Raw genomic sequence first — 22,605 nt, forward strand, 5'->3', positions numbered from 1 at the left:
AAGCTAATATTAAAAGATGTGTACAAATAAGGGGGGAGATAAAACAAGTCCTGTGGTGCAGTGGGTCAGTGTGCCTGGCTGTTAACCAGAAGGTTGGTGGCTTGAGCTCATTCAGAAACAGCTGTAGAAAGGATTCCAGCATTGTAGGGCATTGGGCTACTAGATGACCCTTGACATTCCTTCCAACTCTACAATTCTACAATTCTATGAATAATAGCCAGTGGTTATACCAATAGCCCCCTGCCAACCTAGCAGTTCGAAAGCATGTCAGAGTGCAAGTAGATAAATAGGTACCGTTCTGGCGGGAAGGTAAACGGCGTTTCCCTGCGCTGCTCTGGTTTCGCCAGAAGCGGCTTAGTCATGCTGGCCACATGACCTGGAAGGTGTATGCCGGCTCCCTCGGCCAATAAAGCAAGATGAGCACCGCAACCCCAGAGTCGTTCGCGACTGGACCTAATGGTCAGGGGTCCCTTTACCTTATACCAATAGACAATTTTGTGGCCGACCTGAATACTTGTGGCAAATGCTGTTATTTTGTTATGCTTTTCATGGACATCCAAGAAGTAAAGTGAATCTCATTTGTCATCTTCCTTTGACAATGATTATAGAATGTGTACATTTTAAAACTAACACAAATGGCTCTTGGCTTCCTCTTTCATGCTCGTCAATCTGAGAGGCACCCTCAAGGATACAGCCCACAGTGACTTTTTAAATGATGCAGCATTAATGTTCCCCTTTCACATTTTGCATTTGTTGATAATGCCTCCTTCCCAGAGCACCACTTCTCTGATCTCCAAAGCAGCTCAGGGAGATGCGAATAGGTAAAACAAAAAACTGCAGGGGTTCCTGTTCATAATTACTCCCTCTGTCCCTCATATACTGAAAGCAAGACAAAAATTCTACAGCTCATTTTCAGAATCCTGCCATGGCCTTGAATGTGTTTAATATTTAAAATGCTGAAATAAATAGAATAAAAGAGAGCGCATACAAAAGCAGACCACGTCACTTACTGTTTAATTGACTCATAGAACAAGGATCTGTATCTCTTTCTATGGCAGGGGGGCAATTTCCTGATCTCCAAGAATCCACAAAGAGAGGAGCTGTTCCTTCAATAATATCCATGCTGGTCATGAAGTCGTCTGTGGTTTCTCCGTTGTAGTTACCACACAGCCCTAGTGACATGGAAAGAGAAGTGCAGAATGAAAAGCTAGGAGCATTTTTCTACAGTAACACTGAAAAGTCTCTTGTTAATTCTATGGCAGGCCTGTGAATTATACCTGTACTATATATGCCTAATATAGGTAGCAATGTGAAAGCCACAGGTTTCCTCTCCATAAAGTATCTGTAGGCCCTGGAGCAAAGAAGTTCTGGTCTGCCCAAAAAGCTGCATTGAATTGTAGAAGCTAAAACATTTTTAACAGTCTGCTTGAATCTCTGAACTAGTTTCCACCCAAGTGCAGAGGCGTTGCTATAATTATGATTATTAAGATTTCTTACCCTCTGGTCACCATGAGGTCCCAGGATGAGTTACAATTTAAAATACAATATCAGAAACAATTAAAAATGATATGGTGTTTCTCCACCCCTTACTAGTGTGGTAGACAGGTGAATGACTGTCCCCCAGAGGTCAAGTATAATCTAGTATGGAGTGGTCACAATTTGAAGGTGTCCCCAGGCTATGCTAGATCTCATCTCACAAACTATTTCCACATCAGATCTGGAATAGTTCAACAGAAACCAGGTACTTTACCTCGGGTATTGTCTTTGAACTGATGTCCAACTTTAATATAAACTTGAAACACTGGACTAACTTGAATTACCAGCTCCAGCCCAAAGGTTGTATACATTTGAATGTGAGTAGATGACTGTCTGAAGATGATGATGTCTCCTAAAGAAATGAGATAATTGAAAAGATGTTGAGTCTGTTTTATCTATTTAAGTTATTAAATATATTACATACAGTATATTGATATGTTTACTTCTTTGTTTCTACTATTCAATTTGAATAGTTTGCATCATATAAATATTACATTTTTTGTTATTTTGATAGGAGGAATGGTTGCTTCTTTATTTATATTTGCAGCTCACCTACCCCAAATATAGAGTGGGTAACAACATACAGTGGAGCCTCACAAGACAAAATTAATTCGTTCTGCGAGTTTTTTCATCTTGTGAATTTTTCGTCTTGCAAAGCACGGTTTCCCATAGGAAATGCATTGATGGTTTCCCATAGGAATGCATTGACGGTTTTAATAAAAAGGCGCAAGATGTTTTCGTCTTGCGAAGCAAGCCCATAGGGAAATTCGTCTTGCGAAGCAACTCAAAAAACAAAAAACTCTTTCGTCTTGTGAGTTTTTTGTCTTGCGAGGCATTCGTCTTGCGAGGTACCACTGTATTTAAACAGAAATAATATAAAATATAGAACCTATTGTTGGGAGGATTCTCTTTATCTGGATCTTCACTGGCTCCCACTATGTTTCTGAGCATAATTCAAAGTGTTGGTGCTAACCTTTAAAGCCCTAAATGGCCTCAGCCCAGTATATCTGAAGGAGCGTCTCCACCCCCATTGTTCAGCCCGCACACTGAGGTCCTCCTCCGAGGGCCTTCTGCTGGTTCCTTCACTGCAAGAATTGAGGTTGCAGGGAACCAGGCAGAGGGCCTTCTTGGTAGTGGCACCCACCCTGTGAAATGCCCTCACATCAGATGTCAAGGAAATAAGCAACTATCTGACTTTTAGAAGACATCAAAGTCAATCCTGTTTAGGGAAGTTTTTAATGCCTGGTGTTTTATGTTTCTAGATATGCTGTGAGCTGCCTAGAGTGGCTGGGGTAACCCAGTCAGATGGGTGGGATATAAATAATAATTATCTTATATCTTATATCTTATATGTATCTTATATCTTATATCTTATATCTTATCATCTTATCATCATCTTATTTATTGGGTACATTTTCCATTTTTCTTCTTTCTTATCTTACCTGATTTATAAGGTAGCCTCTTAAGTTCGTCCTCATCCATTAAAATTTCATTTTTGGAAATCACAATTTTGTCCTACGTGGAAAAGATAACACAGAATCCTAAACACAGAGCTGGGTGAAGGGTTAAATGCCACTCTGGGTCAATCTTTCCATGAATCAAGACGGATATAGAATGTGTATAACCACATGAAATAAAGTAATTTTTGGAGGATTCACTGAAATTAACTGCTACCATAATTTTTGCAACTGAGAACAATGATTGTGACTGTTGCATCTAGGTACTTATCTAACCTTTTCACTCTGTTCTGCATTCAAATGCTTGTATCTGTACATCTGGACTACAATTTAAGCACATCCTTTAAATCCAGCTGAGATCAATGGGGCTTGGGCATACCTCATTCTGTGCTGGACTCTATCTGCTCTGATTTTTTTCATAGTATGCACTCAGCAGTAACGTTTCTATGGGAGGCACACTTACTTTTCCTGAGACATAAACGATGGCTGTCAGTGATGTCTCTGAACTGGAATAACCAGAGTTTTCATACACGGCCATCAGGGTTCCATTGTGTGGTAACATAGGACTCTAGAAGGAGAGGAAAAGCAAAATAATGCAAAGTTTGTAGAAGGGAGGAAACTCAATATGTTCACATCCACCGTTTAAAATTATTGTTGAATGTTTCCATACTGTACCAAATGTTTCCTTTTCATCGACATTTTATTCATTTTGCTGCAGCAAATCCAGGTATGCCACCAAACATACACTCAATATGGAGTGTTGCCAATTGTGACTCCCTGACTACTTCCGTGACTGTGCTATTGTAAACATTTTGAGTCTGGTGGTTTGGAGGCAATGGTGCTTTGAATATGCTGGGTGCTTCCACTGCATTGGATTCTACCTCCTCTGCCCACCCACCCCCATAGGATTGTTCTACCCAATGAATAGAGTGGAGAATGTCCATCTCCCACTTGTTTGAAGGCCCCCGTAATGCTTCTTGTTTCTTTTAATATTGGCACATGCCATAAAAAAGAGGAATACAGAGTTATGGTTAATAGCATGACTGTGGTCCTTTTAGTCCTCTGTGAACAGTATAAGGTAAATGCTGACCCCTGGAAAATATTAAGCTCTCAGAAACGAAAATTCAATGACTTTTAAAATATTTTTTAAAAACAAATCTGATAATGCTGGTCTTTATTAGTTAGAATACCTTCATAAGAATGTAGGTGCAAACTCCATGGAAACGGTATGGCCTAGAGTCAAATGTGGTAACAAATGACCCTCCCTCCAAGGAACATCTGCCTGGACATGGCAGTTCTGTGCAGCTCCACTGACCCATCATACACTTACTAGTAAAAAGAAAAGTACATGTCAGCTGTTAACTGAGAAAGTAGATCTACGCTCATCATCACTTTCTGGGTTATTTGTTTTAGGTCAGGATAGCTGCGCAAGTGCAATACATGTAAAAGCACATTCCCCCCACCCCCTAAGGATCCTCAGAACTGTAGTTTGTTAAGGGTGCTGGAAGCAGCAGCTCTCTGAGGAATAAACTACAGATCCCAGGATTATTGGGGGGTGCTTTCAATGCAAAGTGTGCACACAACCTATTATATCTCTCTTCATTTGTGCAACAATATTTGAAACCAATAGACTTTAAACATGAAAATCCAAGTTGGGCTTCTAAAGACAGTCAAAAATGCACGTCATATCCTGATCTATGTGCAAAAATCTCTATTTTTTAAAAAAATCTATCTCTGTCTTTTTTTATGTATGTTTCAGCATATCAGTGCCAGGTATTCTAACCAGCTTCATGACCACAACCCATCCTTCTTTAATTAGAATACCACCGTACTCACCAGGTTCTACATGTTGCTTTCATAACATCACCAGGAGCATACATTTCCCCATTCAGTGTGCATGGACACTGTTCTACCGGGACACATGTTCGGTTTTTTGAAATGTCATCCAAAACAGTCCCTGTCAAAGGTGAAAGCAAATGAATGGCAAGCATTTTAATTCCTTCTGAATGTATATAGCATAAAGCTTGGGAACTTTTGCAAGGTGTTGTTTTTTCCTCTGGAGGAAATTCAGGGGCAGGTCTATTCACTTAGGTACTCTTCATATCATGGACAAATTGTGTTCCAATTTCATAGCAATAAATCTGATAGAGACCAAAAACCATAGGTAATTAACTAAATATAAAGTGCACAGCATACACAGTCATTTGGCCATTTGGCATAGTTGAATTTAAGTTACATATTCCTAAACATACTTATTAAAGAACCTTGTTTAGCTTCAGAATCACAGATAATTTCCACTTTAAACCTGTTCCTAAATAAGATGATTTCTCCTAGAATGACTATTTTTTCTACTAAGCCAGGAAAACATTCCCAGCTCCATTGAGCATCTTTACCTTCTCCTTAGGGAAATAATCTGGGTTGTCATGCCTAGCCAATCCATAAACAAGTCATTTCTGAGCCCCATCTATCAGTGAAGCCCTAACTCAGCCCTACCTGAAAGTTAAACTGTCAGGTTCTAACTTGTAACCCTCTATTCTCTTCTGATTGGATGACACTTCACCCAGCCCTGATTATCTTATGGGTCTCCAGGAGGCTGACCCAAGGTCTATCCATCACAATGTCCTTTTACCTTCTGGGCAGAAGCAGCCATATGTACAGTAGCTGGAACAGCTGTAATCTGGATTGGAACATGTTTTGAGACAGGGAGAACCACACTCTTTGTAGACTTGGTTAGCTGGACATCTTCCCAAAGCTGCAAAACGCAATGGTTCAGAGAGTGAAGTTAGGACAGACGGGAAGGAAAGAAGTACAGCAAATTGTCAAGAAGCAGAAAAAATGCAATGGAGAATAGCTACAGGGGGAACAAGGAGCAGCAACAACAATAAGGAGCAGGCGAAACACTGATGGGGAGCATACTTTCTTCCTGTCCTCATTGGTAGCCCTGTCTTAATACATGTAAATAATGAGGCATTTACTAGCTGTGCACATTTTATTTCAGAATACAGAAGCTGATGTTTATGGTAGTTTGGTCAATGTGTTGTTAATACCTGACATGTATAATCATGATCCAGAACCTCATAACTTACAGCAGAGGTCAGTGCTCCTCCAATCAGACACTTCCTGATGGGACATGGCACACTGCCTGGAGTACTCTGAAAGGGTAGCACAAGTACAGTTCCTCTGCCCTGGATCAGGGCAGTTTTGCATGTCAAGTTGGCAGCGGATAACAAACCCTTTCCTTGAGATGTTGCAAGATTGAGAGACGAGTCCTAGAAGCTGGCTGCAGATCCTAGACTATTGGAAAAAGAAAGAAAGGCAGTTTCAATGAATGCAATGCATTTTGGGACAGGGCACGATTGTACCACAGACTGAATTGCTTTGACAACTTGTTGTTATCAAAAGCATTGAGTAAGAATGTATGCCTATCGTTAATGTAGTCTCCCCCTTATCACCATATAAGTTATGGACTGGCAACCGAAAGCCACAGGCGGCAGTCCCTGGATCCAGTGCATTGTTCCACCATCACCCATGTCACTTTCAATGGTGGCAAAACGTCCCACCTTGCTTCCTGTCGTCTGAGGGCTGAATAACATTTAATCTTGAACAGGAGAGTAGATAGGCAGAATTATGTGTGATATCTGTTGCCGTGTAGGGATTAAAAGGAGAGAGTAAGACACACAAAGCTATGTCTTTTTACTATTCCTTGTCTATCTAACTGACTGTGACTCTCCAGGGTTCCAGACAGGAGTCTTCTCCAGCCCTATCTGCATTTGACCTTGGATCTTTTGAATGTTCTGGTCTTTTACCACATTTTGAAAAGTCTTAATAAAATCTTTTTTTAAAAGAAGATATGAATGGATCCCCTTTTTATTTGCAATGCGCAGGGGCCACAGCAGGGGGCAAATGGTTGAAGCCCCTGCACCATCCTCCCACCAGAGTTCTGATCCAAATCAGGCCCCAGCGCACCTGATATTTTAATTGCCCAAAAATAATATATTAAAACAAATGGATCCTTTTCTAGCAATGCATATTGTCCACGTGAGAGAGAGAGAGAGAGAGAGAGAGAGAGAGAGAGAGAGAGAATGCATGGATGGGAGTGATATATTTATGAGAATGTGGATAGAGATGACCACTTTGGGCTCTGGCCACACTCATTTGGGGCTCCTGCCCTGCTACGAAGAGAATACAGTCTCCATCCTGTTGTGAGAGAAGCAGGGAACTAACTGGGGAGAATGCCATTCCCTCACAGCTGGAAAGCCTAAATTCTCCACTTTTGAAAATCCCTTTTATGAAAAGCTTCCAAAAAGATAGGAAGAGGTTTGCACATCCCATTCCATGCTTTCCTCCCAGTTCTTTCAGACCGACTTAGCCAATCTGCTACTGTATCTTCAATCATGGCAGTGTTTTCTCAATTACTGCCTCTGTCTAAAAGTATTGAAAGGTAGGCAGATCCAGAAAAATGATATGGTACATACATATTTCTTGCGAGGAACGTTAGAAACTGCCATTTCCTCAACTGGGCAGATCTCTGCAGGATCATCAATTTTCTGCAAGGCAGCATATTTTTGAGGGTCCAGAAGTTTGTCTATTAATCAAAGTATAAATTCAGTTGAGTTTGTTAGTGAAGAGTCCATCTTAGGCAACCTATGCACTATATAAATGGGGGTCCATTTATACACCTGACTCATTTTACATTAAAAAACAACAACTGTGCATGTATGAAAATAGGCAGGTGGCTTGTTGTTGTCATCAATCTCTGGAAAAATAAAACATAAGGAGTGGAGATTTTAAGAGCAGTAAAATGATGCCTTCTTGACTCTAGTCATGCTTTTCCCTTCATGGGAGGGCTGTTGACCCAGTGAACATCTTTGCAGAAAGCAATGTTTGCCAATTTCCCCATTCCACTACAGACCCTATACTCTATAGAAGTTTGGAGGACCCTCCAAACAGCACAGAGGATAGCATGGGGGAAGGGCTTGGCAAAAGATTTCCTCCTCACCTTTCCTGTTAATGGAAACCTCCACTAGATTGAAAACTCAATTGGATATATCCAATGCTTTTACCTTTTCTTATTATAATACCACAGAAAAGTGATGGGAAATAAAAAACATGGGACCTTACTGCCATGTGTGAGCAAGTAGTCCTCATATTATCGTCTTTATTTTATCAACTATACTAGAAGCTTAGGCAATTAGATGACAATGTTTGGCTTAATAAGTTGTCATGAAATCCAAACCTTTCTGTCATTTATTTCTGCACCGGAAAAACTCACCTTCACTCATAAACTCATTTAATTCTTTCCCATCAAAGTTCCCACACAGTCCACATGTTCTTGTCATGTATTTTTCCTCAATCAAAACCTAAAAGAGAAAACTGAATTAATTAGAAAAATAGCTGTGCATTATATCTTGGTGAAATACAAAGCCCTGAGTGACTCAGGTCTCAAGTACTTAGAGGAGAGCCGCTCTCTGCCAGCCCATACATTAAGATCTGCTGAGAAGGCCCTCCTTGTGATCCTGCTACCCAATGTAGCACATGTTGCTGTGATGTGGGGAAAAGTCTTGTTGCTAAGGCTCCCTGTCTGTGAAATTCCCGTCTTGTAAAATAGAGGAGACTAACCATTTATGGCCTGAAGGCCACATTCATCCATGGCCAGCACTCAGAGCAGGGGAGATCATACCACTGCTTAGTGTGCCTACTCGAGACTTGCGCATATGCACAAAGGACACACATAGGTCGGCATACATAGACACACATCACCCCCTCCTAAGTTGATATGTGCAGATCAGAAGAGGAAGGAGGTTTACAACCCCCTTTCCCTATATGAGATTATCAGTCTGATGACTGGGGTGAGGGTGCCCATCCCGACACTGAGTCTACTTATTTCTTACATCTTTCTGAGCACAGATTGATAAAATGCAGCGTTGTGCCATGTTTGCTAGGAGAATGCACACCTGAGTCAACACCAACCACAATTAGCGCAGCAGCAAGCTCAACGAAATGTCTGAGAACCGCTTTGTGGGCTGCTGTCCAGGTCAGATTGACCCATGTTGCATTATTAATCGTGCGACTACCCGCTATTAGATGAGGTTTTGTTTGTTTTTTGCTTTGCTTTTTTGAAAAGGAGTCTTGTTGTGACACCTTGAAGGCCAACAGATTTATGCCAACAATTAATCTGCTGGTTTTTAAAGTGCCACAGCAAGACTCCTTTTTATTCTTGCTGTTAACAGGTTAACAGGCCTCCCTCGCTGGAATTTGTCATCCCGAAGAATGAAAGTGTTCTCCCCCAATCATATTTTCTGTGGGTGAAAACAGATGACCACTTAACCATGTGGCTACTGCTTCAGTGTGTTCTACCTGTCAGCCCTAATCAGGTACGGAGTTTGTCATCCCTAGGCTGTAGCCACCCAGGCAGTCCAATGTAATGCAATGCCTGCTTATATCCTTTCCTTCCTTTTACTTGCAGGGAGGATGGGAAGAGCCAGCTCATGGCATGTGCAGTGAAGCCAGTGAAGCCGCTGATGCCCTTTGTGACCGCCAGGGCAGGGAGCACAAAGAGTAGGTAGTCAATGCCAGGCACAGCCAGCTAATTCTAGTTTTGCCCTCCCCCCCCCCCCCAGCTTAGATCCCGAAGGGCAACACTTAGACTAAGGAGGATGCAACTGATAGCCGGGGACACACTCTGGACTGGTTGTAAGAAGGCAGGTGGGGGCTGGCTTCTTCATTACAACCATGCAGCAATAATGTAAAACCTGTGCGATTTTTATCATTCCAAAAATATGCTCAGAAGATGAAAGCAAGACTTTACCCACCATGAGATAATCATCATTATTCCAGAAAACGGCAAGCTCAATCTCCATCAGCTTGGCCACTAGGCGGATGGTGCGTCCAAAAGGTGTAATCTGAATTCCATTTCTGGTGTATGGCAGCCTGATAATACTATTGGAGTAGTATGGGGAAGGGGAAAGAAGAAACACATAGACTTAGAAACTTAGTAATTCCAAGGAATTTCTAGGCTTTGTGTTCTAAGTCAAAAGCTGTCTTTTTTATCCAAACTTTTTAAAATCATCCATAAATTAGAGATGCTTAGCAATGTCTATTTCTCACCATACATTTCCATTAAAATTAATAATTAAAAGTTTCCTAATCACTTTTAACATTAAATTTAAAACTATATTTGTTAAAACTCAGACTGAGTCTGGAAAAGACCACTTTTCCCAATTACGAACGCAAGGCGGGTGCCATAGTACCAGCAAAAATAAGCATTTAACTCATTCATGCCTAGTGGGATGCCTTTTATTATTAATATTCATGGGACTTTGGGAATTTAAAAAAATTCAGGCAAAAGAGCTCTAAAATCTACTAGAAACCAATTTCATTTAGGAGAGGCCTCAGCCTTGGATCACACAATCACACAATCTGAGATCACACAATCTGAGGAAACTTCTGAGCATGTGTAAAATGCCATTCCTACTGTGACAGAATCTTGGGAGTTTGGCAAAGTCCAGCTTTCACTTTTGACAAGCTGAAGAATTGGAAAGAAATGCTTCATTTCTGCCATCATGTTTTCATTAAGTACAAAATGTATTGCTGTTGTTTGGTTAAACCCAGGTTTTGGGGCAAGTTTTATGTTTGTCTCCAAACAATTTCCATTAACACTATAAAAATGAAAACCATGCCAACAAAGAATATTATGTCAAAAACTGTATTAACAACACCTTCAGATAGGAAAAGAAAAAGGCCAGCTTGAAACCTGAACCTATAGTTGTTGATTAAAAAAAAGAGCAAAACTTTCACCACATGAGCATTTTACTATCACGTGCTTACCCAACATCCTTGACTGATATGATGCCATTTTCAATTATGATAACGTTGGGTCCCAACTCGATGATGATTCTGGTAATTTTTTTGTTCGGCCCACGACGGAACTGGATGTTGAAATCTGGGTTGACGTCATTGCATACGGTGGCAAAGATGTAATTGCAAGTCCCAGAAAAATCATACAAGTAGTTGTCAAAAGTTGAGAAATGCCCAGTGCCCCAGGTGGAGCATGAGCCCTTATCCACAGCTTAAAGAAAGGAAGAAAAACTATAGTGAGGTTCTGTTGGGCCCTGATTATTCTGTTGGCCATTCTGAATGGCATTGTGCATATACTTTAGCAGTATTTTAATCAGTTGAATGGAGTCTTCTTTTAAATCTGTCCTCCTGGCTCATGATACATAAGCATGGGCATGTACTGTGTTGTCTACCAACAATTATTTTTTCTAAGAGTTTCCATTCATAGCAGATGCCCCTATTAAGTCCCCGTCCTATGTGTTTTTCAAAGAATCCAGCTTTCCTTGATGCAGAATTTGGACTGCCTGAGTGCAGGACTGTAATTTTTTAAAGTATAAAATTCATGCCGTGTTGCATATATCTGCCTTTTGAAGTGCTGTGAACCTTTTATCATGATTTCCCACTGAAACAAGGAAAGTAATACCTGTATGATGAAGACGGGCATTATCTAGACTTCTCAACTCTTCAGAATAGGTTTCTAGAAAATAGGAAAAGGTGCATATGTCAAGTCTACATAAGTTAGCATTTCTAGTTATCCTCCAATCAAATGCATTTTCATGATTAAAATATGACCCACACTATCCTTAGCTCATTTTAGTTTCTAGAATGTCCACAGGAGTATCTCATTATTAGGAAAGTAAAGAAAAGGGGGGGGGGGAATGATCAATATTTTTCTCTCTCCACTACAGGGAAGCCTGTCTTTGTAGGTTCTACTTCTAGGAAAAGAAATACTTACCAAGGTCAAGCCATTCAGCACTCCTTTGGCCTAAAGTGAAACAAAGGTATATTTGTTGTAGCAGTATTGGACATATATATACTGTTAGTATTAAAATAACTTTAATTAAAATAACTTTAATTAAAATAACTAAGTTATTTTAATTTTGTTGTTTAGTCGTTTAGTCGTGTCCGACTCTTCGTGACCCCATGGACCAGAGCACGCCAGCCACTCCTGTCTTCCACTGCCTCCCACAGTTTGGCCAGACTCATGTTTGTAGCTTCGAGAACGCTGTCTAACCATCTTGTCCTCTGTCGTCCCCTTCTTCTTGTGCCCTCCATCTGATGTTGGGAAAGATGCTCTGCTCTGACCACTGGCCTTAGAGGGAGTTGATGGGAGTTGTAGTCCAACAACATCTAAAGGGCACTTGGCTGAGGAAGTCAGGCCTTTAGCCTCATTATAGGAGGAATCTTATTACAGTGACTGCTCTCCTGCGGTTCCATCCCATTTTGCTGCAGTGATGTTACAATGAAAGAAGTAGACCAGAAAGTGCTGACAACATGTTTTCTTTCCCCACTGGTCTTGCAAACTACTCTTGCATCATCTCTCCCATTCCAGTATCACCAGGAACACATGGAATGGGGCTCGGCCAGAATAGCAGCCCCGCCACTTAAGAAAGAGTCCACAATGGATGTTAAATGTGCAAATTATTACCTCTTCCTAATGCCACTTCCTGTCTTTGAAAGGAGGCACCTATGAAATAAAAAAGGAAATTAAATAGAGAATACATATACAATTAATTGAAACAAACAACTTTTCACAAGTATTCTTGGAATTATGCATCTTGGTTTTAAACTCATGAATGAAATAATTATTTAGGTTAAAAACAACAACAGTTGACCAAGTGGATATTGTCTGCATTAAAACTATTCGAGTTTAGGTTCAGTTATACAGTGCTAATCTTTTGCAAGCACATTTACTCCATCAAGGGCCCATCATTCGGAGAACCCTTACTCTGCCAATACAATGGATATAGAGGATAAGCAGCAGTAGCTCTTTACTTTTTAAGTAGTAGTAATAGGGGTGTTTTTTAATATAAAAAATAAGGTAGTAGTTTATATTGGGGACGCGGGTGGCGCTGTGGGTAAAAGCTTCAGCGGCTAGGACTTGCTGATCGAAAGGTCGGCAGTTCGAATCCCCACGGCGGGGTGCGCTCCCGTCGCTCGGTCCCAGTGCCTGCCAACCTAGCAGTTCGAAAGCACCCCCGGGTGCAAGTAGATAAATAGGGACCGCTTACTAGCGGGAAGGTAAACGGCATTTCCGTGTGCTGCACTGGCTCGCCAGATGCAGCTTGTCATGCTGGCCACATGACCCGGAAGTGTTTTCGGACAGCACTGGCCCCCGGCCTCTTAAGCGAGATGGGCGTGCAACCCCAGAGTCGGACACGACTGGCCCGTACGGGCAGGGGTACCTTTACCTTTGCCTTTAGCATTTTTATCAGGAGACAGAACATGATCACTAGTGTCTTGTGAGTGCAATGGTAGGGTTTCCATATTTGTTATGGAGCTGTCTCACTTTAATAGTCACATTAAATGGACAGACAGTTTCCCCTTCATAATAATGCCGTGGCAAAAGAAGCTGCATGCATCTGGCAAAGTTTTCCGTTTTATGCCACAGGTATCTTTCATTGAATTAGGAATGTCTAGCTAGGAGAAGAGGCAATTAAGAGGTGATATGATAGCCATTGTCAAATATCTGAAGAACCATCAAAGATATGAAGGAGCAAGTTTGTTTTCTGTTGCTCCAGGGGACCAGAGGGCCAGACCTGAACCAACATGTTCTAATTGCAGCAAAAGGGATTTTGACTAAATTTCAGTAAGAACTTTCTGACAATATGAGCTGTTCAACAGCCGATTGTTTGGGAAGATGGTGGGCTCCCCTTTATCAGAGGTTTTGAATAAGAAGCTGGATAGTCTTCTATTAATTATGTTGTAACTGTGGATTTTCTGCATCGGAAGGGGTTGATTTAGATGACCTTTGAAGTACCTTCCAACTGAGAACTTAGCTCTGTATTTGACCTGACAATCCTGATATTTAGGAAGGGCTGGTCTCAGAACTGAATTCGCTTATTTCCTTCTACATTTGCCCACAATAAGTGGTTTTGTCAATGATATATGAGTCAGCCAAGTGTGGAATGATATATTTTTGTATTTGCTACATAAAAGTAGTGGAAGGGGTGGGGGAAAGAAAGTATCAAAAACTTCCTGATGGCTAAACGGGAAGGAAAATAATATCTACTTTGCATTTTATTCCAGGAACTTTTACCCATGGAAGATGCCTGACAACAGATGGAATTGTGCCAAAGGTAGTTTCTGACATTACTATGCTCTTCCCATTATGATGCAAATCGACACAATTGTGGAAATGGATTGTTTCAAGATGCTACTGTAACTTCAGAAACAAAATCTTTACAGCTCTGGCCCAGCATCAGAGGCCAGCATGATCAGGCCCATGCTGACACTCCTAGAGCACAGAGGGACCCATAACCAGTCCTGCTCACACCACCATTGAGGGCTCCATCCAGCATTGCCATCAGGGTTCCCACCATCGGCTTCTCCTGCTCTACTGCTGCATTTTGCTGCTGTTTCCAGTCACTGACTCCCTGGACATATTTACTTGGCTTGACTCCCACCCATCTATTGCTGCTGCCAGGAAAGATAAACATGTCCAGGGGCAGCACGTGAACAACAGGCAGCAGCAGCAGCAGCAAGCAACAGGGCATGGTCCCAGATGACACAATTACTGTTGCTCTCCCTCTGGACATGTTTACTTGGCAAGCAGTGACATTTTTTTGTAGAGGATGTGAGCTAAATGCTTATCCACTATGCATGGGCACCATCTTAGAGTGCCCCAAATGCAAAGCCCAGTATTGACACTATACATTGCATTTTAGACAATCTAAAATTATAGCTGTCCACAGCAGGTCTGAAGAGTATTGGCTTATTTCCTATTCAGAAACTTTGGGTTGTATTCAACTAACTTAACATAATGTATCTCCAAGTATGGAGCAAAGTTAGTCCTGTGAGAACAGTAGATTAATGAAGCCCTCTTTCTTGTTAGGATCCTTTCTTATGTAATTTAAGTTGCACCTTGATTTCAAAGACAGGCTGAATGCAAGGGCTGTTTTTCATATATGCATATGTGTTTACTCCTGTAGATAGGCTAGAATCATAGAACCTTAGAGTTGGAAGAGACTGTGGTTTAGTCCAATACCATTACACTATGACTTGTATCCATTGTAGTACTAAGTAACTGTCCTATTAGCACAAAGATTTACATTTGCACTCCAGGACTCATCTACTCTTCTCCTTCACACACCCATTTACCATGTTTTGCCCCCCCCAAATACTCTGGACACTGCTATTTTTCTATAAAAAGAGGTGCCGGAACTCACTATGAACACCTACCATGTTATCTTGTAATGGCAATGGCACCCACCTAAGAGGTGCTGGAAATGAGTTCCGGCTGAAAAAAAGCCCTGCCTCTGGAGCAGATTTGGGGTGAGTACATGGCAGGCACACAGGGCAGGAAAGTCCCATTGTGCAAGCATAAGTCCTTGCACTGACAGAATGCTTACTTAATGCTGCATTGGATACAAGGCAATGTAAGCCTTCAGCTCCAAATCACAGTACCAGACCACAGCTGCAGTTCCACATAGAACAGTATTCACTATTGCCCATGCAATCCAAATAGCAAAAAAAAGAACAACTCTTAACACTAGGTACAATATTTGTTCCTCTCAGAATTTTTCATATGTAATTATTTGCAGATGTATAACTTTCTGTGTGTCCTGTGTAGGACCTGAACCAATTTACAAGAAAGGAGATTCAGACTAAACATTAGGAAGACCTTCCAGATGGTAAGAGCTGTCCAATGGTGGAATGGACTACCTTGGAAGGTGGTGGACTTTCCTTCACTGGAGGTTTTAAAACAGGTTGGAAGGACATATTTGGGCCAAAATACACAACACTAAACATATCATTTGAAGACCCTTATATTGGATGTGCTGATTGCCTTACGCAGCAATCCTATGCACATTTTCCTGGCAGTTAGTTACACTGAACTCAATGGGACTGACTTCTGAGTACACTTTTAGAGGTCTGTACTGCTAAGGAGGTTTATAAATTGATCTGTGAAGTTTAAGTGAACTTTTTAATTGTTCTTTCTGGGGGTTGTTCTACAAATCCATCTTTCAGGAATATGTTCTTCTATGTGGTTAGTGTCAAATGGGTCATTAGGTGCATTAGAAAATATAAAAGAAATAAATTTAGAACTGTTCAGAACACGTCTGTATTGTTTTTAAAAAGAAAGACTTAAAACTATGTGCTTGGAATGTTTTTGGCAGTACTGGGACCAGTTGTAACAGCAAATAATTACAGCTGAAAAAGAAAAAGAGCAAATAACAAGAAACCATAATCTAGAAGAGAACCAAAATGAGTTACAACAGAGTTTTAGATAAGAACCATATACATTTAGTAAGTAGGAAGAACAGTACAACTTTCACAGACTTACCTGATAACCTGTCTGAATGATCCATATGATTCTGATCTGATAAAGAAAAATAAATTTTATGAAACAAAAACTATGAAAGTAGAATATAAAACAGGTATTTTGAAACCACAATTGATAGTAAAGTGTTTATAGCCATCTTCATGGAGTATTACTGTATTAGCTATTAACCTGTGATAGGTACAGGAACCACCTTCTTCAGAGGCAAAATACCTATCTTTACGAGATTCTGAGGACAAATGGGGTCAACTTCATGCTCTGTTTGTGAGCTTCTAGAATCTAGCTTGGAATGCTGAACTACATGGATCTTTGGACAGATGCAGAAAGACATATCTTACATCCCTAGATGGATTCACAGAACAAATTTATTTTTCGAATCAAAAAGCGTTGAAGTATTTATCTTCTTTCATGGAAGCATCTTTCAAGTGAAATATACGAAATAATGTATTGTTGTTGGGTATAATAGTTGGGCTCCATCCTAGAAGAGTTTCATGTACAAGTATGCAAGGTTGCTGAAGGAATATGTAAGATCTCTTGCTTCTGAGACCATTGGAGGTTGATATTTATTGCAGTTTCCATATCTGAAAGTGTATTCCATCGAAGGTTCTATATGTCAAATAAAGAGGACGAATGCTGAACCGTGGCATGAAAAGCAGGGAGTGTTCCACAAGTACCCAAGAGAAATGTCAAAGTGCAAAAGTCAAGAAGAGAATGATCAAATCATTCAGTTTTGCCTAAATATATTGTGTTTCAAACCAGTCATTCCCACTTTATAATCACACTGGGATCCTTCCTTCCTTCCTTCCTTCCTTCCTTCCTTCCTTCCTTCCTTCCTTCCTTCTTTCTTCTTATTTGGTTAATTATATATGATGGGCATTCCAGACAAGCAGTGTCAAAGAAAAGAAGTGAGGTTAACTTATCTATAGCATCTTCTACCACTTTACTCCATCCTATCCCTATATATTGCATGTCCTCTAATGCTTTGGCATCCTTTCCCCCAAAAATGACAAGATTGAAAGTAGTCCCATGTTATCTATGTATTCTAGATGTGATTTTAGACTTACCTGAACTATGCAGGAGGCTGCAGAGGAGAACCAGTAGTGCCCAAAGCATGATGTTGAGTGGAGAGTCCTTTCCCCCACCTTGGACTCTCCTCCTCCCCTATCTACTCACAATGGGCAGTGCTGCTGCTGCCACTCTAGCCTCACCTTGTCAAGCTTGGATGCTTTATATATAGCATTACAAGGCCCTCCCTTATTCCCATGCACATTCTGAGATGGCTACAGCTGGGTAAAGTGGAGTAACCGCCAAACAGGATCTTCACTTTATCAGGCGTAATGCACGCAAATGCTATCTGGAAATATAAAAGAAAAATACACCTCCTCTACTTGAGTATCATTTTTCCATAGCTAGTTCAATGGGCTTGGCTTGTGACAATTTACACAAACACTTTTAACAGTATTTGCTGTAGAAGTGTGGTGTGGAGTCCAAAAGAAATGCAGATCTGTAGTGCAGAAAATCTGATAACCCTGATAAAGGCAGAATGTAGCACATGGAAGATGGAGCAAGCTTGTTTTCTGCTGCTCCAGAGGGTAGGACCCAAACTAATGGATTTAAATGACAAGAAAGGAGATTCTGACTAAACATTAAGAACAGCTAAGTTGTTATACAGAGGTTTGATGGCCATCTCTCAGGGATTCTTTAGCTGTGATTCCTGAATTTCTGGGGGTTGGACTTGGTGTCCCTTTGAGTCCCTTCCAACTCTACAATTCTATGATACATAGACCTTTCAAACGTAGTGGGAATGAACATTTTTCAGCCCTAAGTAATGATATTTGTTCCCTGGAGGAGGGCTGGACAAGCATAATTATAAAGAACAAGCTTCAGAATGTTGTGTCAAAAAATGCCATTTGAATGCAGTTCCACTGTACTAGGACACCATGAAGTTCTTCTGTCCAGGTCCCGTGGAAATGAATGGAAGGTGTGTTCTTGTATGACTCCTGTCCAGTTTCAATGTGGGCTTTTGCCAGGTAACTTTGTAGTGATTGTGCTCTCCAGAGGAAGAGGGAAAGAGCTGTAGCTTAAAGGTAGAAAATCTGTTTTGCATGCAGAAGGTCCCAAGTTCAACTTGTGGCATCTCCAGGAAGGGCTGGGAGAGAACCCTGCCTAAAACTCCTGAGAACCATTGAGTGTAGATAATACTGAGCTACTGGCCTGAGTTAGTAGAAGGCAGCTTCCTATGCTCCTATAAGGTTCTACAGTTCTCCAGCCATCCCTTCAGATTAATAGGTAAAATATGGTGTGGTCTACCCATGCATTAAAATGCAGGGAAAAGTCATGAGAAAAAGTATTGAGTTAGTAGAATGTACTGCAGACTGCAAGTGAAGGAACACATTTTTAATGTTCTCCTTTGGCAAAAAACAATACAAAGCAAACATACAAAAATGCACTCTCCCTACTTCTACCATTAGGCAGAAGGAGGCAATCACCTCAGGTGGTGGAGCCTGAGAGGAAACATCCCTGAATATTTTGTCTGAGCCCTCCAGCCATTCCCCTTAGTTGCCTCATGCCTGTCCCAGGCTCCCTGATCTGTCCTACTGCCTCAGTTGTGGTGAAAGCTGCTATCTACTTACCAGGTTTGAAGCAAAATTTAACTGCTGGCCCAGTTAGTTTCTCTTTGTGGCATGGGAATGCCATCTTGTCCTTTGACTCAGGCAGGAAAATACCTTGCACCTGCCCCAGCAGAGAGGGGGCTTGGCTAGAACCTGTTTCACTCCTGAGTTGCTGTTTTTTACTAGCAGAGGAATGTTTTTTATTTTGTTTTCTGAAAATAGGGTGTGTTTTAGTGATATATGGGAGGTCACAGGAGAACACAGAACTCTCAAGTGTCAATTCAGGGTTTCTGTAGCTCAAAGCACATAGAGCCAAAATGCCTTCTTTTCCAAGACAATACAAGACTGCTACTGGCTCTGCAAACATACTCTGTCCACAGTTGCCAGCCTCCTCAGTTAACACACAAGAGGAAGACTGAGAGTTGTAGCCAATACAGTGGTACCTCAGGTTACAAACTCCACTAACCTGGAAGAGTTACCTCAAATTGATAACTTTACCCCAGGATGAGAACGGAAATCATGTGCCGGTGGCGCAGTGACAGCAAAAGGCCCCATTAGTGAAAGCACGCCTCTAGTTAACAACAGTTTCAGGTTAAGAATGGACCTCTGGAACAAATTAAGTTCATAACTAGAGGTACCACTGTATAGCACTAAGTATCTTGTTTCAGCAGCACAAGTGTTTCTCCTTGTGCAATGGTACATTCTCTTCCTTTCCTCCTACCTGCACATTCCCTAAATCTGTTTTGGGGTTTCCCCTAACCCTCCACAGCAGAACTGGGTATGGTGTGGGGTACATGAAGGGAGGAGAGGGAGAGAAGCACATTGAACTACCAGTAATAATTGCATGTGTGCAACTAGTGTAGGAACAACATGGAAGGAAAAAGGTACTATTTGGTAACACCTTTTTCCAGAGTCCCTGGTTTGAATCCCCCAACATCTTAAAAGGTGCTGTAAAGCAAAACATCTTAGATACAGAGGATAGGACTGGACCAATCTTGCTAAAGCTCAAGTTCTCTGGCTGATTTGAGGATAATAAGATGCCTGAATGTAAGTGCATGTAACAATTTACACGAAGAGCTTAACAGATTTCTTTCTCCTTTGGCTGTCTTAAGAACTCTGCACTGCATGGGAAACATTATTTTGAAATTAATTCCTAGGGACAATGGTTTCATGCCTCACTGTGTTGGCTCAATGCCTGCAATATCTCAGATTCCCTACGTGTTAGACCTCTGAGGCTGGAACTACATGTGTCAGCCACTCCTTGTGTTCCCCCACAGCCTAGGTGAAGAGATATTTGTAAACGCTGCAATCCACAGAGCAAAAGAGCAAGTTGACAGGGACAGAGAGCAGCAGGTATCAAAAGTTTTTTTTTGGAGGGGGGGGGGAGTTTCAGAAACATTTTCGTAAGTGCTAGGAAGCATCCTCATAATCAGTTCCTGCATTTTATTCATTTCCCCAAAGATTATCTACCAACAAAGGCCAGGTTTTATGTTTCTTATTTTAGACTGTGAACCCTCGGGTCAGCAAATTATCTGTTTTAAGCTTGTAAAGCAATAAAGCACCAGGATTTCCTTAAATTCCTAACAGCTGAAATAGAAAAGCATTGCTTTTAAGACAGATCTGCACATTACAAGGCAATTACAGAAAATGGAAAATAATGTATTGGATACCTCCTCTCCATCCTGTATCCTCTAAGACTTTGTCAAGACCAGACTGTGTGAAGACATCAGGGTGTTGGGAACATCCCTGCTCCCATCTCATGCCATTGGCTTCTGCTGTCACAGAGATGGGTGCATGGATTCCTATGTCATTAGGATACAGTAGTCACAGCAGGGCACAGACACAGTATGGAACCTGGGAGACCAGGGTTCAAATCCCCACTCAGCCATGAAGGTCACTGGGCCAGTCACTGTCTCTCATCCTAACCTACCTCACAGGGTTGTTGTGAAGAGAAACAAGAAGGCAGAGAATTGTGTACACCACCTTGAGCCCCTTGGGGGAAAGGTGGGTTATATGTGTAATAATCAATAGGACACAGATAAGTTGTTTGATGTATTGCAAAGGGGTAGGAGGGAGTAATTTTTTATTTTTGTGTTTCCCCCTTTCTTTTCATGTTACTACATGCATACTCACGTATATAAACAATTTTTTTTTGCAGGGGAAAGAAGTGTAACCTTACACAGAAGTATATGTACAGTATATACATGATGAATATTCAAAGAAAATAATGTGAAATAGTTGCATACCCAGACACGGCCCCCCTCCCCTAGGAGCCAGGCCTCACGGTGAAAGGAGAAGACATGACAACATATATTTGGGGTTAAAATGACCACAACTTTATTGAATTCAGATGTAGGTAAACTTTGGCATAGGCACTGGGCCCCCACCCTGCTGGGGGTCTGAGGCATGACAGGGTCAGTAAGGGGAAGATGGGACCAACACAAAATGCGTGTTTACACACCTGGTCCCTCCCCAAATCGCTGAGGATAGCACCCATCTGCCATGCCACCAGAAGCGTGTGAGTCACCAATTCATCCCTCTTTTAGGTGTTTGACTAAAGGATTCCGCTGAAGGCCTAAGCCACCAAAGTTGTGACAATTGCTATGGGGAAGGCGAAACCTGCAAAGCAGGGACAATTCCTTCCCGGCTCTGAAGACAAAAACCACCACACAACCACAGCAACGCCCGCGTGCCTGGGAAGAAAAGGTTAGTCTGCAAGAAAACAAGATTAGAGGTGGGCTGGGTGGGTGACGCTCTGGGGCTGACTACGCTGCTGAGAGCAGCGCCAGACCCTTTTTGTTCTCTTGGAGCGGAGCGGAGCAAAGCCTCCTCCAGTGCAGTCCACCAGTGAGGGGAATAAGGCTCTGCTAATATCTCTCACCACCTTTAACAAACTAGATTTCCCAGGATTCTTTAGGGGAAAGTCTTGACTATTAAAGTTGTATAAGATTGTTAAATAGCTTGGGTGGGTGTGGCCCAAATGTGTCTGACCAGTGCACCATGGGGGAAAATAAAATGGTGGCTACCAGGAGGCTGCCTTGCAGTAAATTTGATACTCCTTACAGTTAAAGAAAGCAAAACAAAAAGTCTGTTCTGCCATGCTCTATGGTAAGGACCCACCTACTCATACAGTAGGAGGCTCAGCAGTTTGCCAAAGCTACCTCAAACCAGCAGTTGACCTTATTCAGAGGCTCCCATCCTCTCTGTGTTTCTGCATGGAGCTAAGTCCTGAGGACAGAATAGACAGCAGACAGGGGCTGAACTGGGGCTTCATCTAAGATTTTGCACTTCTGAGGCAGGAAATGACAAGGATGTTTGCAGAACGCTAAGAGCTGGTAACAAGAAGCAAGTGATTAAATATCAACACAATGCTTTTACTCGGTTTTTTGTTTGTTTTTAAAGCTACAGATAGCATTTCTACTACCAACGTGAAAACAATATCTGGTTATATAACTTCCAAAGACGGCATGTTTAGTATGAGAGTTGCTGTAGTGGAGGTGGAAGTTTAGAGGCTGAGGCCAGAGGTTTTGGGAAAGTTTGGGTTGGAGGCCAGTAGTTATAGCCAGGTCCTCTTTCAGACCACAACATAAAAGCTGTCTGTTCACTTAAGCACTATAGCTTTTATGAGGGGGATGTTCCCTTTCTTCTCTGGCAATTAATA

At 41.5% G+C, this 22,605-nt stretch overlaps 1 protein-coding gene across 1 annotated transcript in view; it reads right to left on the bottom strand.

Moving 5' to 3' along the window:
• Positions 1–17,544, bottom strand: part of MUC6 (mucin 6, oligomeric mucus/gel-forming) — a 68,573-nt gene extending 51,029 nt beyond the window's left edge. Inside the window, exons 1-17 of the mRNA XM_083454648.1 lie at positions 17,397–17,544; positions 16,336–16,371; positions 12,478–12,516; positions 11,785–11,814; positions 11,473–11,526; positions 10,821–11,061; positions 9,806–9,932; positions 8,266–8,353; positions 7,469–7,578; positions 6,080–6,287; positions 5,623–5,745; positions 4,830–4,950; positions 4,184–4,322; positions 3,457–3,561; positions 2,979–3,051; positions 1,751–1,888; positions 1,011–1,172 (exon numbers count right to left, since the gene is read on the bottom strand). Coding sequence (XP_083310774.1) covers positions 1,011–1,172; positions 1,751–1,888; positions 2,979–3,051; positions 3,457–3,561; positions 4,184–4,322; positions 4,830–4,950; positions 5,623–5,745; positions 6,080–6,287; positions 7,469–7,578; positions 8,266–8,353; positions 9,806–9,932; positions 10,821–11,061; positions 11,473–11,526; positions 11,785–11,814; positions 12,478–12,516; positions 16,336–16,371; positions 17,397–17,445 — 1,843 coding nt within the window. The 5' untranslated portion in view covers positions 17,446–17,544. The remainder of the gene's footprint in view (positions 1–1,010; positions 1,173–1,750; positions 1,889–2,978; positions 3,052–3,456; positions 3,562–4,183; positions 4,323–4,829; positions 4,951–5,622; positions 5,746–6,079; positions 6,288–7,468; positions 7,579–8,265; positions 8,354–9,805; positions 9,933–10,820; positions 11,062–11,472; positions 11,527–11,784; positions 11,815–12,477; positions 12,517–16,335; positions 16,372–17,396) is intronic.
• Positions 17,545–22,605: the final 5,061 nt, after the last annotated feature.

Source organism: Podarcis tiliguerta, assembly GCF_965153285.1.
Source record: "Podarcis tiliguerta genome assembly, chromosome: 1".
Classification (NCBI taxonomy): Eukaryota; Metazoa; Chordata; class Lepidosauria; order Squamata; family Lacertidae; genus Podarcis; species Podarcis tiliguerta.